The sequence below is a fragment of the Felis catus genome, chromosome F1 (assembly GCF_018350175.1).
Source record: "Felis catus isolate Fca126 chromosome F1, F.catus_Fca126_mat1.0, whole genome shotgun sequence".
NCBI classification, from domain to species: domain Eukaryota; kingdom Metazoa; phylum Chordata; class Mammalia; order Carnivora; family Felidae; genus Felis; species Felis catus.
The window spans coordinates 63,539,355-63,553,388 of record NC_058384.1 but is presented as its reverse complement, the minus strand read 5'-3'; the positions used below and the strand labels follow the sequence as shown (position 1 = coordinate 63,553,388).

Here is a 14,034-nt window from a genome sequence, read left to right as displayed (position 1 = left end):
TCCACGGGCATTTGTGTGGCTTCTACCTTTTGGCTATTGGGAATAATGCTGCAGTGAGCATCGGTGCACAGATACCTCTTTGAATCCCTGCTGTCAGTTCTTGTAGGTATATATCCAGAAATTGAACCGCCAGGACATATGGTAATGATTTAATTTCTTGAGGAACCCGCCATACTGTTTCCTACAGGAGCTGCGCTGGTTTACGTTCCCACCAACACTGCCCGAGGGTTCCAATTTTTCTGCATCCTCACCAACGCTCATTCTTCATTGTTTTTGTTTGTTTGTTTTTAACAATAGCCATCCTAACGGGTGTGAAGAGGTATCTCATTGTGATTTTGATTTGTGTCTCCCTAATGATTAGTGACTTTGAGCATCTTTTCAAATACTAACTGGCCATTTGTATATCTTCCTTGGAGAAATGTTGTTTACTTTGTCGATGGTATTATTTGCAGCACGATGGTTAAGTCACATGCTGAAACTCATCTATCCTAGGTCTCTAGCTTTTCCTTGATTAGCATTCTATTAACAGTCCAAAAAGGAAATAAAATGAATACATTTCAAATCAAGTATTTGTTGATTGTTCAGTGTGCTTGATGCTCTTTTAGGAGTTGGAAATACAGAGATGAATAGGATATAATCTGTGTTCAAAGGGATCTCATGTCCTGAAAAAAAATTTTCCTAAGGGAAAATTTTAGTGGCTCTTAGTGATTATCTTTTCTGTAAATGAATTAAAACAATCTTGATTTTCTATACTGGACTCTTACCTAATGTGTGAACAGGAAATCGTGGAAATGATTTGTCTTTGTGATATTTAGGCCTCAGCTAGAAAACACAAAGGCCGGGGCTGAATTAATCTGAAGATCCATTTACTTCTATGTCTTGGGTTGATTTTGGCTTCTAAAAATTTTTTTTTTCAACGTTTATTTATTTTTGGGACAGAGAGAGACAGAGCATGAACGGGCGAGGGGCAGAGAGAGAGGGAGACACAGAATCGGAAACAGGCTTCAGGCTCTGGGCTGATGACGCGGGGCTCGAACTCACGGACCGCGAGATCGTGACCTGGCTGAAGTCGGACGCTTAACCGACTGCGCCACCCAGGCGCCCCGATTTTGGCTTCTAAAGGCACCATCATTTTCTCTCCACCTGAGTCTTTCTCCGTGATCTCTCTGCATAGGCTATTTGGGCTTCCTCTTAGCAGGAGAGAGTGTGTTCTGGAAGTCACGCAATGTCCATTCTGCTACGTTCTGTTTCTTGAGGCAGTCAGTCATGAAGGTTCAAAGGGCTAAACACTTACTTGCCTGAGTTACAAGGAGTTATAAGGAGTGACAAGATTCTGGAAGGTCACGTGAAACTGGAAATAGGACTGTGGTTGTTTGGGAAATAAAATCTCCTTTACCTACTCAGCACTAAGCTAACCCAGGCTATGGTTTTAACCATTTTTGAAAATTAGGGTAACATTTGACTTCAGCAGTTTCTCCTATCGCTCCCATTTTCCACTTCAGTATGTCTAAATACCAGAGCAGTGCACATGTTTTATCGGGTAGCTCTTTCAGTCATGGGATTTCATTCACTGGCCATGGGCCCTAAGTGCATTCGGAATGCTAAGCAGTGTCTTACAATTTCCCCACCTCTGTTTTTTTCAGTTCTCTCAAATCAATATTTGTTCTGTCTTTTTCAGTCTGATAATCATTCTCTTTGACAAATAAAATAGTTGAGCAATCTGCTTTGTACTCTGTCATCTATTAACATAAAATTGTCCATCCCGGTCAGGAGGCTTTCTTTCCCTGAATACAATTTTAAAAGCCCCTTTTTGTTGTCCTTGACATTTTTGCAAGCCTCAGCTCATTCTGGGTTTTAGTCTCCTGATTTATCTAACCAAATTATGTCATTGTTCTCTGCTTGTCCTTTGTTATGTGGCTCTTCTTCCGCCTTTTATATTTATCCTGTTAAGTCTGAGTTAAGCAGAGTGTTGTCTAGCCAGTTTTTTTGGTTTCTTTGGACATTACTCCTTTCTTACTGTGACCATTTTCGTTACATAGTTAGAATTTCTTTTTGAGATTTTTTTCAACTTGCTTGGGTACCTTCCCTCTAGAGTGTTGAAAATATGGTCTGAGTAGGCTCAGCATTTCCTATCTAAGCTGACTCTCTAGGGTGAATGTTCACTTTATCCAAAGACTTCTGTTCTTTCCATTTCACTAACCAATTCTCTCGAGCATGAGAACCAGGTCCAGAATATAGCAGTGTTAGTTGTCCTTCTGTGGAAACGCTTTGGCAAATTAATGATTCAGAGCGTGATTTAGAAAGGGGTTTGATGACAAAGTATTTCAAAACTACCGTGGATTAGGAAACATACACTAAATCCAGGAAAATTGGATTTAAAAATTTGGGATAGGTAATTTACCAGGGAGTAAATGGTATGCTCAATTTGAATATTTACGGGCATATAGTAAGAGTTCAGGGGTGACTGTGTGTTCTGTGAAACTAGATAAACAAAACTCACTTGGTTTTCCTTTTCCTCCAATCTTGTGACTAGAGCAAGGGAAGACCCAGGTGGTTGCAGTCTGGTGATTATTTTCTAACTTGATGCAACTTTAATTGGCGTCTTTGACCCACCCACATTGTTCCTTCTTAGGAAAGGAGGAGTTTCCTTCTGGTGAAAGGGAGGGATGCTTCTCCTGAAATAAATCAGTTTTCATGTACTCAAACTAGAAAGTGGAAACAAGAATGCAAAAGCTGTTTTTGTTTTTACATGTAAATAGTGCCTATATCCAAGTAGTTTATCTTGTCTTTGCCAAAATGGACTCTGTATTGGGGTCCCTGGGTGGCTCAGTCGGTTGAGCGTCTGACTTCGGCTCGGGTCATGATCTTGCAGTTCGTGAGTTCGAGCCCCGCATGGGGCTCTGTGCTGATAGTTCAGAGCCTGGAGCCTGTTTCAGATTCTGTGTCTCCCTCTGTCTCTGGCCCTTCCCCTCTTGAGCTCTGTCTCTCTCTTTCTCTCTTTCTCTCTCTCTCTCAAAAATAAACATTAAAAAAAATTTTTTTTTAAAAATGAACTCTCGGGGCGCCTGGGTGGCGCAGTCGGTTAAGCGTCCGACTTCAGCCAGGTCACGATCTCGCGGTCCGGGAGTTCGAGCCCCACATCAGGCTCTGGGCTGATGGCTCAGAGCCTGGAGCCTGTTTCTGATTCTGTGTCTCCCTCTCTCTCTGCCCCTCCCCCGTTCATGCTCTGTCTCTCTCTGTCCCAAAAAAAATAAATAAAAATAAATAAATAAATAAAAATAAAAATAAAAATGAACTCTCTATTGTGTCATATTTTCCTTTTTTTAATTGCCTTTGTGTATTTCTTTGCAGTTGGTCGCTTCCCATGGCGATGTCCATTTGCCACCGTGGTACTGGTATGGCCTTGAGTGCAGGTATGGACACGTGTATTTACGCATACATGCACACCGGCACACGCACTTTGAAGAACTTTGCTGTTTCTGTGTCTCTTAGCACCCCCTCCTGTGCAAATCAGCAACTTGATTTAGAGAAAATGATGAGTCCATTTAAGTTTATTGCTCATTTGTTCCTTTAACAATTCATCATGAGTTCCCAGTAAGCTTATGTTCTTTCCTTAGCCAGGTGTTTTGTTTGTTTGGTTTTTAGTAAGCTTCACACCCAGTGAGGAGCCCAATATGGGGCTTGAACTCACGACCCTGAGATCAAGACCTCAGCTGAAATCAAGAGTCGGACACTTCACCAACTGAGCCACCTAGGCGCCCCTATCCCTAGCACACTATTATGTATTTATTGAAATTACAGAGAACAGAGGTAGAAATGTCATAGAGATGTGTGGGTCGACTACACATTGACCAAACACCGTCCAAGATTAGTCATCAACCTTATTCTTCTAGAAACTCAGCTTTAGCACCCATTCTGTATCACTTAGAATTGATTAGGCCCAAAAAACCAAGTCCTGCTCCAGTCTCGCAAAATCTTGGTTTACGGCCCAGAATGTCTATTTATTTACTTACGTGGTATGAATTGTATGCTGGTCTTAGTGCATCCATTTCAGGTAGTCAGGTTTATTACAGGCAGGAAGGATGCAGATTTTAATCAGGTTTTGGGATTTGATGCATCTTTCTATGATAGATACTTTACAAGAGGATCAGCTGTATTTTAAATTTTTCCCTGGCTGGTACAGGAAATATGGACATATTTTTGTTTTCTGTGATGTTCTTCAGGGACCGTCCCCCTGGACTCCTGTAGACTGTGTTTTTACAGAAGTGCTCATCAGCGGGACTGCTGGCTCAAGTGTAGGGACCCTGTATTTAGGCAGCTGCTGCTAAGACATTGGCAGAAATTAGCTAATGCCATGTCTTTGCCGTTCAAAGTCACATTTGTTGGTAATCAAGTAGGGATAGGAACTCCTACCTAAGATCAGATATTATCATCCCTACTTATCATTCCTTTGGTAGGTAAAGGGATGATGGAATCCAGGTAGAAGGATGATTGCTATTGTCTTGGAATCTGTGTATAGTTTCTGGTTTTTAACCCACTTGGACTGAAAATAATATAACAGACTTCAAGATTAGGTTATGCTAGCTGTAAGTTCAGTTACTTTCTTTCTGCCTACTTTGAATCTTAGAATTGCTAGATTGATTCTGTATGCTTAGTTTGGTGGTGTTGATGAGCAAATTTAATCCTAAAAATCATTGAAAGAACAAGAGCAGTTTATCAGGCTTTAGTTTCCCTTTTCATCTCAGTGTATTTATCACCACCGAATGAGACAGAGGATGTTGACTCTTTCATAGACCATACTAATTAAAAAATATTCGTTTGCCAAACATAGCTAACGGTGATACATATTTTTTTCACAACCGTACTTAGCAGTAACTTACTTCTTTCCTATCTTTACCCCCTTGAAAGACCTTGTATTCATCAGCACGTATCCAGTTTATCCCTAACGTTTTCCCCTAATTCCAGGATGGAACGTAGTGGCTGTTGTGTATATGGTAGTAGTTTTCCTGTTTCCCTCAAATGCTGAAGGTCCATTCAAAACTGGAAGGGAACCTATTTTCAATAGGTGGGTGACGCAGGCAACCCGGTCAGCTCTCTGAACCTCAGTTTTAGTCCTTGTTAAAATGAGCATCTTATTAATGCCTCTCCCAGAATTGATGGGATTTCAAGAAACCACACTCTGGATGTTGACTTAGGAAAACAGGAATGAGAAGTACGATAAATTTAATGACAGCGGTCTCTTAGAAGATGAAGTGCACTGGACCAGATGGTGAATTTGGCCTGAAATGAAGTCAGTCCCAGCATCTGTGATCTTTGCATTCTTGTGGCTCTCCTCCAGTCTGTTCTTCACTTAACGGCAGGAGAAACAAAACCTTATGAAAATAAATTGAATCATGTCACACTTAGAGTCACCCTATCACTGCATTTGCCTTTGCGCTTAGATTAAAATTCAAATCTCCACCGTGGCATAAAGTGCCCTGCCTCGTCTGGCCTTGCCTCCCCTTGCTTCCTGTTCTCTGGCCACACTGGTCTTTGAATTCCTTTGAATGAGCAAAAGCCTTTCTCACCCCAGAATCATTGCATGATTGCATTGACCAGAATCATCAGGTCATAATCCCAGGGTCAAGGGATCAAGCCCCACATCGGGCTCCGTGTTGAGTGTGGAGCCTGCTTGGGATTCATTTGTTTCATTTATTTTCTCTCTCTCTCCCCCCTAAAAAAAAAAAAAAAGTACTTTGCCTACCACCATCTCTAATTAAGGAGTTTCCAGTTCTAGTTCTTTTGTTAATTTTCTGTTTCACAGCACTGTTCCTTCATAGTTCTTATTGCACTGGTCGCCTCTTTCAGAGCTTTTATTACATATTTGTAATTCTTTTGTTTGCTTACTTTTTATAAATCTGTCTCTTTTATTAGACTGCTAATTCTACAGAGAGTGGGGACTGCATGTACCTTCTTTACCCTCCATGCCCACTGGCAGACACGCAGTAGGTGCTTAATAGATCTCCGTTTACTAAATGAATACAACCATCTAAGTCATTTTGCTCATGGTGGTCATTTCAGAAATGTTCATTTTTCCTGCCTTCTAGTTCATCTTCTGCTTGCATGAGACATTAAATAGTGATAGTAATGGCCCCTACCCTCAAGGGCAGAGGAGTCTAAGGAGTAAGATTAATAAACATGTATAATGCCCTGTAATAACTTTTTAATAGAAATATGGGGTCCTTGAGGAGAGACCATCTGTGAAGGAGTTGGAGAGCTTGAGAGAAGGATTAGGAGGAGTGTTCATTAAGAGGTGGTAGAAGAGGACATTCCAACAGAGAAACTACCTTATGGCCTAGGGGTTGGGAAGTGTCCAGAGTCACTGGATGGTGATGACTGGGTCTGGTTGTTTGAGAGTAGTGTTTATGGGAGAAGTGGCAGAAGGTAAGGCTGGAAAATGTGCTAGACAGTGAAGGACCTTGACTGCCGTGTGGGGAAGTTGGAACTTGATCCTGTAGATCTTTGGAAGTCATAAAAGTTTCCTGTTTTTGGGGTGCCTGGCTGGCTCGGTCAGCAGAGCACTTGACTCTTGATCTTGGGGTTGTGAGTTGAAGCCCCGCATTGAGCATAGAGCTTTACATTAAAAAAAAAGAAAGAAAAGTTCCTGTTCTCATTCCAGTAATAGGACAGGCTGGCTGGGACAAATCCACTGTAGAGATTTTGCAGCCAATATGTAAATTGTGAAAAGCATGTTGAACCAAAAAGTGTGATGACGCTAGTTTGACTTTAAAATAGAATTTATTGCAAAGGGACTTCGTAAACAATCCTTTAAAATATGGGAAGAGATGGCCAGTAATACTCTTCCGTTGCTTAGATGCTGTAGGGAGTAAAACACTCATGGCTTTTCATAGTGACAGATGGTATAACAGTCTTGATGCGATCAGGTCAGTCCCTTGAGAGTGGCAGGTAGCGGAAGCTGCAGCAAGAGTGAGGCTGGGGGAGGCAGTCAGGATGCGGCAACACCACCGGAAACCCCGTGAGTTTAGATGAAGCCCGGGGGGGTGCAAAATAACAGGTATTCAGAGGAATTGCAACTACAAATGAAGCTTACAGTGACCTCAGAGGGGTGTGGGAATGGTCCTGAAGGTCTGGGGTTGTTAGTAAATACGGGTCAGGTCGGAGACCTTCAGTGAGAGATTGCCTGAATGCATACACAAGCCTTCTGCTCAGGCCGTCCGTTTCTTTTCTAGAAAAGCCAAAGGCCTTACAGATTTCTAAAGTAACTAATGGAACTTGAAAATGACTGCTTTTTTCTTCTGGGCTTGTCATGAGATGGGACATTAGTCATTGATTCTCGAATGTGTTAGGAATCCTAGTCACTGAGGCAGTGGAGACAAAGTAACAAGAGTAAACTTTGGGAGTAGGGCAGATCTGTGTTCGGTTCCCAATGTGTCACTAACCAGGTACTATATAGGCTCACTTCCTTTCCTGCTTGTATTAATGCCTAGTTAGGATTGTGGGAATTAAACACTAGATAGAAAGTTCTGGCTGTAAATCAGAGTCTTCATGACCCCTCCCTTGATAATTTGCTAGAACGGCTCATCAGAACTCCTGAAAACACTTTACTTACATTTAGTGATTTTTTTAAATGAAGGATGCCCCTCAGAAGAGCCAAATGGAAGAGGAATGTAGGACAACATATAGGGGTGGACGGGCGGCTGTCAGTGTGTGTGGAGTTCCCATGCCCTCTCTGGTGTATTTAAAATAACACCAAAGTTCAGCTGAGTAAAAGTGAGGATCTGATTGGCTTTATGAATTGATTCATGAATTGGGCAGCATCCCTTTTAGCAAGGAGATGCTCTGCTGAGCTAAACAAAAGAAAGGTTTTTAAAGGTAGAGAGAAGGCATTAAAAAAAAAAAAAAAGAGGGGCGCCTGGCTGGTTGAGTGGGTAGATCATGTGACTTTCAATCTTGGCGTTGTGAGTTTGAGCCCCACATTGGGTATAGTGATTAGTTAAAAATAAAATCTTAACATGTTTCTAAGTTTATTTATTTATTTTGAGAGAGAGAAGAGAGAGAGAGCGAGCATCCTCTATTTATTTTGAGAGAGGGACAGAGATAGTGCGATAGAGAATCCCAAGCAGGCTCCGCACTGTCAGCACAGAGCCAGATGTGGGGCTTGAACCCACGAACAGTGAGATCATGACCTGAGCTGAGATCAAGAGTCAGATGCTTAACCGACTGAGCCACCCAGATGCCCCCAAAATAAAATCTTCAAAAAAAAAAAAGGAAAGGAAGGAAAGGAATTTAGTAGCAAGGAATGCATTGTTTAGGCAAAGTTGCCCTCCTGAGGGGCATGGAAGGTATCTATCAGTAAATTTCCTATCAGTAAATTTACTCAGATTGACCAGAAAATTCCGTGTTGACTGGTTACACTGCTGGGAAGTTGAAACTGCAGTTAGCTTAGGTATCAAGTTAGGTTTGCTGCTTTGCCCTAAGCGTCACCATGGTCGGCCTGTGGGTTTTTCTAACACCACCCTTTCTGCACCTGATGTGTTCAACAACTTGAAAGCAGCTCAAAACCTGTCGTTCAGGGGGTTTTATGGAGGTTTCTCACTTAGGCAGGATTGATCACGATATTGGCCATATTAGCTCAAGCACCAGTCACTCCTTTGCAGAGATGTGGGGGGTGGGGATGGGGATGGAAGTTCCAACCCTCCATCCCTGCCTTGGTCTTTCTGGCAACTAGCCCCCGTCCTGAAGCTGTCTAGGGGCCCCCAGCCACCGGTCATCCCAAGACACTCTTCCCACTCTAGAAGTTCCAAAGGTGTCAGGACTGGTGTGCCAGGAACTAGGGGGAGAGACCAAATATATATTTCTTACCATAGCACATCTTTGAACAAGGAATGTCAATCAGTTAATTCAGTCAAAAGTGACTTTGGCCAAAGCTTTCCTCATTACAAGTGAAAAAAATATATGAGAGGAAACCAAATATGCGATTTCCCAAATTCCCCTCTGATGCCTAGTATACCAGGAAGCTGGTGATAGCCTCTCCTCCAGTGACCTCAGTGCCCAAGGGGGGCTCCTCTAACAGCTAAACAACGAAAATTAGGAAAACAAAGCCACTGAAGTTGTCCCATCTAATCAGTCAGACAAATTAAGTGGTGCTTTCCCTGGGCTGTGGGGACCAGCTCTGGCCTGCTGCACTGCAGTAAAGCGCTACATACAGAACTCCTCAGGTTGGCAGCAAGTCCTGTGGCCACTTCCAGAAGCCATCCGAAGCCCTTTCAGACCCTTCTTCCCAGCACGCCCCTGCAGATGTCCCTGCAGATGAGAACGGAAACCTGTGCAAGAGCCTTGCCGGAGCCGTCCACGTGATGGTTCACCCAGCCCCGGTGACAGCACCTGATTGTTCTTGTATCCGAAGTGCTCGCACACTAATCTCATCCTGTCCCGTTGTGCCTGTCGGCCTCCCTGCAGCCTCTGGAGGGGGCGGCGGCAGGAGTGTTCCTGCACTGAGAAAAAGTAAAACCCTTCGGAGAAGCATTTGCTCTTCTGGAGACCATCGATTTTGCCAGGCCACTTCATCCTGGTAATGCGAGGACAGAACCGTAGCACTTGTGAGTAGGAAAGGCTGAGAACAAGCTCTTCAGCTACAGATGATGAGACATTTTCTGAACGGTGCGGAAGTATCCCAAGCATTCACAGAAATAATAATCGCCACCAGGCCTGTATTAGGAAATTCACGTCTAGTATTTAATTTAATCCTCACCATCCTAACTGGCATTAATACAAGCAGAAAGGGAAGTGAGGAGTAAGTGGCTGGTTAGTGACAGTAAGAACTGGACTCCTTTGTCTTACTGCACAGGTTGTGCTGCTGCTTTCTCCACGCCGCCTCAGTGGCCAGGATTCCTGCTGTGTCCATAACACACCACATTTGAGAATCAGTGACTGATGTCCCTTCCCTCTCATGCCAAGCCCAGAAGAGAAAAGCAGCCACTTCAGAGTTCCACTGATTATCTATAGGTCTGTACGTAAGGCCTTTGGTTTTTCCAGAAAGGAAGCTGACTGCCTGAGCAGAGGTTTGCCCGTGTATGCAAGCAGTCTCTCACCGAAAGGCTGATCCTTCAGCCTGGCCCGTGTGAGAATCTGTGGACCTGGAAATGGTGATGGTGACGGCCAGTCTGATAGCCGGGGTTGGAGAAGTTGTGCAGTATCCGACAGTGTATACATCCCATTAGTAAGTCATTGTGGTTATTGACAACTGAAATTAAAAAGAAAATTCCTCTTGCCATTATGTGAATAGTTTTTTTGTTTTTTGTTTTTCCAGATGGCTGCTAAATTGTCAGGACATAAATACTTGAGTTGTTTGGATCTAATTAGTTAAGAAACAAAACTGTTAGGTATCTCTTTTGGCTTAGGGGTACCCTTAAAAAAAATTACTGAAAACACTGAGGTACCATGAACTGAGAGAGTTTGAGAAGATATGGCCCAAGAGGATTCAAGGATCTTTGGATAGATTTGGCCTGGATAGATAGAAAGTTAGAAGGTCACAGGATCCCTCCACTGTTCTTGGAATTTCAGTGCAAACCTTCATCCGAAACTTTGATAGGCACACATATGCCTAAGATATCCAGACAGGCTCCGCTCTGATCTGTGCACCCCATGTGACAGCAGTCTAACTGCTGAGTCCCAGGAATGGCCGCTCATAGCAACACTCCCCTCCCAGAAGACCAGACTGGTCAGGCTGCCTCATCTTAGAATAACACCACCTACTCTGGGATAACCTTCCAGAGTCAAAACTAATGGAAATCCTGGGATGTGAACAGCAACATCTTCAGCCTTTGCTTGTATGAATGTCATAGAATTTTGTCAGCTTAATCAATTCGAAAACAAACAAACGTCTCAAAATAAATCAGTTGTTCTCGACACCATTCTCCTCCATAACCCCGAGCCATTTTTTTCAAGATCAGTATTTTTTAAACAGTGGAAACACCAGCAAGTCTAAAAAAACAATTACGAGTCTGGAGTTTATAAGTGCTTAAGAAAAAAGTGTGGTGTTAGCGGAAAGGATCTGAGTTTTGTGTTCAAATCCCAGCCCGTTCACTTGATGCTAAGTAAACTTGGATACGCTTCTTAATGTTTCTGAACCTCATTTCATTCACTGCTAAGTGAAGATGGTGCTAATTTTTCAGATGGTTAGGAGGATTAAATAATTATGTAAGTTTTCAGTAAACGATGGCTGTAGCAATAATTGTATTTGCAGTAGGTGGTATTTTCTGATATGAAAATGACATGAAATGACACAGTGTCTCTGGATATACACAAAATGGTTATCTCTGAGTAGTGGGATTATGGGGAACCTTTGTAAACCATACTCTTCTATAATGTTGTAGTTCTTTGCGATGTATTTTTATAATCAGAAAAAAAATTAAGTGATGTTTCTGGGAGGTCAGGGAGATCTGGGGATCACCACACAAATTCCAGTCTATGTATAATTAGAGGAGAGACCGTGTTGGCTGGCTGCCTTTCTGTTCTTTTTAAAAAGGGCTTTTTTTTTCTGGGGTGCCTGGGTGGCTCAGTCAGTTAAGCGTCCGACTCCAGCTCAGGTCACGATCTTGCAGTTTGGGAGTTTGAGCCCCACATCTGGCTCTCTGCTGTCAGTACAGAACCCGCTTCGGATCCCCTGTCCCCCCATTCTCTCTGCCCCTCGCCTGTACGCACACACCCATACACGCTTGCTCACTCTCTCAAAAATAAATAGACATCAAAAAACAGGGGCTCTTTTCTGAACTGTTTTACACACAACGCTCTGACACCAAATTCATATTTTTCCCATTAACGACAAATTTTTCAATTGTCCACGCACCAACTGAGTGTCCTCCAATTCAGTTCAGTAGTGATACCACTCAGAGTTAGTGCAGACCTCACGGGTTAAGGGTTCAGCCCTTCAGGCTGATGGTCCCCCACTTCGGGCTCTAGTCACAAGTCCCAGGTTGCCACCTGTACTCCTCGACCCAGTCGCGTAGAGACCTTGGTTTGTGCCGACCACTGTGTGAAATGCTGTGGTTACAGAAATGAGTAAGTCATGGCCCTTGCTCTTGAGGACCTCATCGCCAGGTGGATTTCCCTCCCCCAGTTGCCGCATCCACACTTCAGACTTCACGTATCACTGACCTTGGGATGACGCTCAAACCTGTGTCTTCAGGCCAGAGCTTTAGACCTTGATCCAGCTGCTTACTGCGTATGCAACCTTGACGTTCCTCCCGTACCTCCACCTTAGGTGTCCTCTGAATTGAACCTGTCTTTCCCTTCCCAGAGTATCAACGTCAGTCCTCTGACAAACCAAACCTGAATGTGTTTCCCTCGTTCCCTGTGTGGGTAAAGGGCATTATCAGTCGCTCATGCAAACCACCACCCTTGACTTCCCTCATTTACCCCGTGTCCCCAGATCTTACCTCCTTACATCTTTTTTAGTTGTCCATTCTTTATTCTGTTACTGTCTTCAGTCAGGCTACCACCTTCATCCACCGAAGACCCGGAATTACCCACAGCCTCCTGTTCAGACTTCCTGCCTCCCCTGTGATTACTGTCCTCTGTCCCCTGTGGCTGCCAGGTTGACCTTCTTAAAGGGCATATGTGACCATATCACTGTCCAGTTCAAAACCCTTAATGATTTATCAGTCCCATTAGGAATGGCAGGATTTGGGGCACCTGGATGGCTCAGTCGGTTAAGTGTCCAACTTCAGCTCAGATCATGATCTTGTGGTTCCTGGGTTCTAGCCCCACATTGGGCTCTGTGCTGACAGCTCAGAGCCTGGAACCTGCTTCAGATTCTGTCTCTCCCTCTCTCTCTGCTCCTACTCTGCTCATGCTCTGTCTTTCTCTCTCAAAAATAAATAAACATTAAAAAAAAAAAAAGAATGGCAGGTTTTGGCTCAAGTAAACATCTCCTCCTTCTGAGCCGAGGGCAGATCAGTGTTTGTGTATGTGATACAGCCTCACAGTCCTTCTCACTACAACACCTTTTTCTGGTTGGTTGTTTCAGGTGTACAGTATATTGATTTGACAACTCTGCATTTCTCAGTGCTCAGTATAAGTGAAGTCACCACCTGTCCCCGTACAATGTCATTACAATATTACTGACCATATCCCCTGTGCTGTACTTTTCATTTCTGTGATTTGTTTATTTTATAACTGGAAATTTGTACCTCTTTTTTTCTTAAAATTTTTTTAATGTTTATTTTTGAGAGAGCATGAGCGGGGTAGGAGCAGAGAGAGAAGAAGACACAGAATCTGAAGCAGGCTCCAGACTCTGAGCTGTCGGCACAGAATCCGACACGGGGCTCGAACTCACGAACGTGAGATCATGACCCGAGCGGAAGTTGGACGCTTAACCGAGCCACCCAGGCACCCCAGAAGTTTGTACCTCTTAATCCCCCTTACCTATTTAACCTCTTCCCCCATCCACCTCCTCTCTGGCAACCACTAATTTGTTCTGTGTATTTAAGAGTCTGTTTGGTTTTTTAGATTCCACGTATGAGTGAAATCATATGCTGTTTGTCTTTTTCTAACTTATTTCACTTAGCATAATACCCTCTCACTCCAGCCATGTTGTAGCAGATAGCCAGGTCTCATTCTTTTTTATGCCTGAGTAGTATTCCACTGGGTGCATACACCACATCTTCTTTGTGCATTCACCTACCAACGAACACTTGGGTTGCTTCCATATCTTGGCTATTGGTAAATAATGTTGCCATAAACATAGGGGTACATATATCTTTTTGAATTAGTGAATTTTTTTAAGTTCATTTATTTAAAAAAAATTTTTTTTGATATTTATTTTTGAGAGAGAGAGAGAGAGAGAGCGAGAGAGAGAGCGAGAGAGAGAGAGAGAGAGAGAGAGAGAGAGGAAGACACAGAATCCGAAGCAGGCTCCAGGCTCTGAGCTGTCAGCACAGCGAGGCTTGAACTCATGAAATGTGAGATCATGACCTGAGCTGAGTCGAACGCTTAACCAACTGAGCCACCCAGGGGCCCTAAGTTCATTTATTT

General features: G+C 43.3%; 1 protein-coding gene across 4 annotated transcripts in view; it reads left to right on the top strand.

Moving 5' to 3' along the window:
• Positions 1-14,034, top strand: part of SDHC (succinate dehydrogenase complex subunit C) — a 53,193-nt gene that overhangs the window by 13,781 nt on the left and 25,378 nt on the right. For all 4 annotated transcript variants that reach the window (XM_045049445.1, XM_003999558.5, XM_045049446.1 and 1 more), the window contains one exon: positions 3,352-3,413. In XM_045049445.1, coding sequence (XP_044905380.1) covers positions 3,352-3,413 — 62 coding nt within the window. The remainder of the gene's footprint in view (positions 1-3,351; positions 3,414-14,034) is intronic.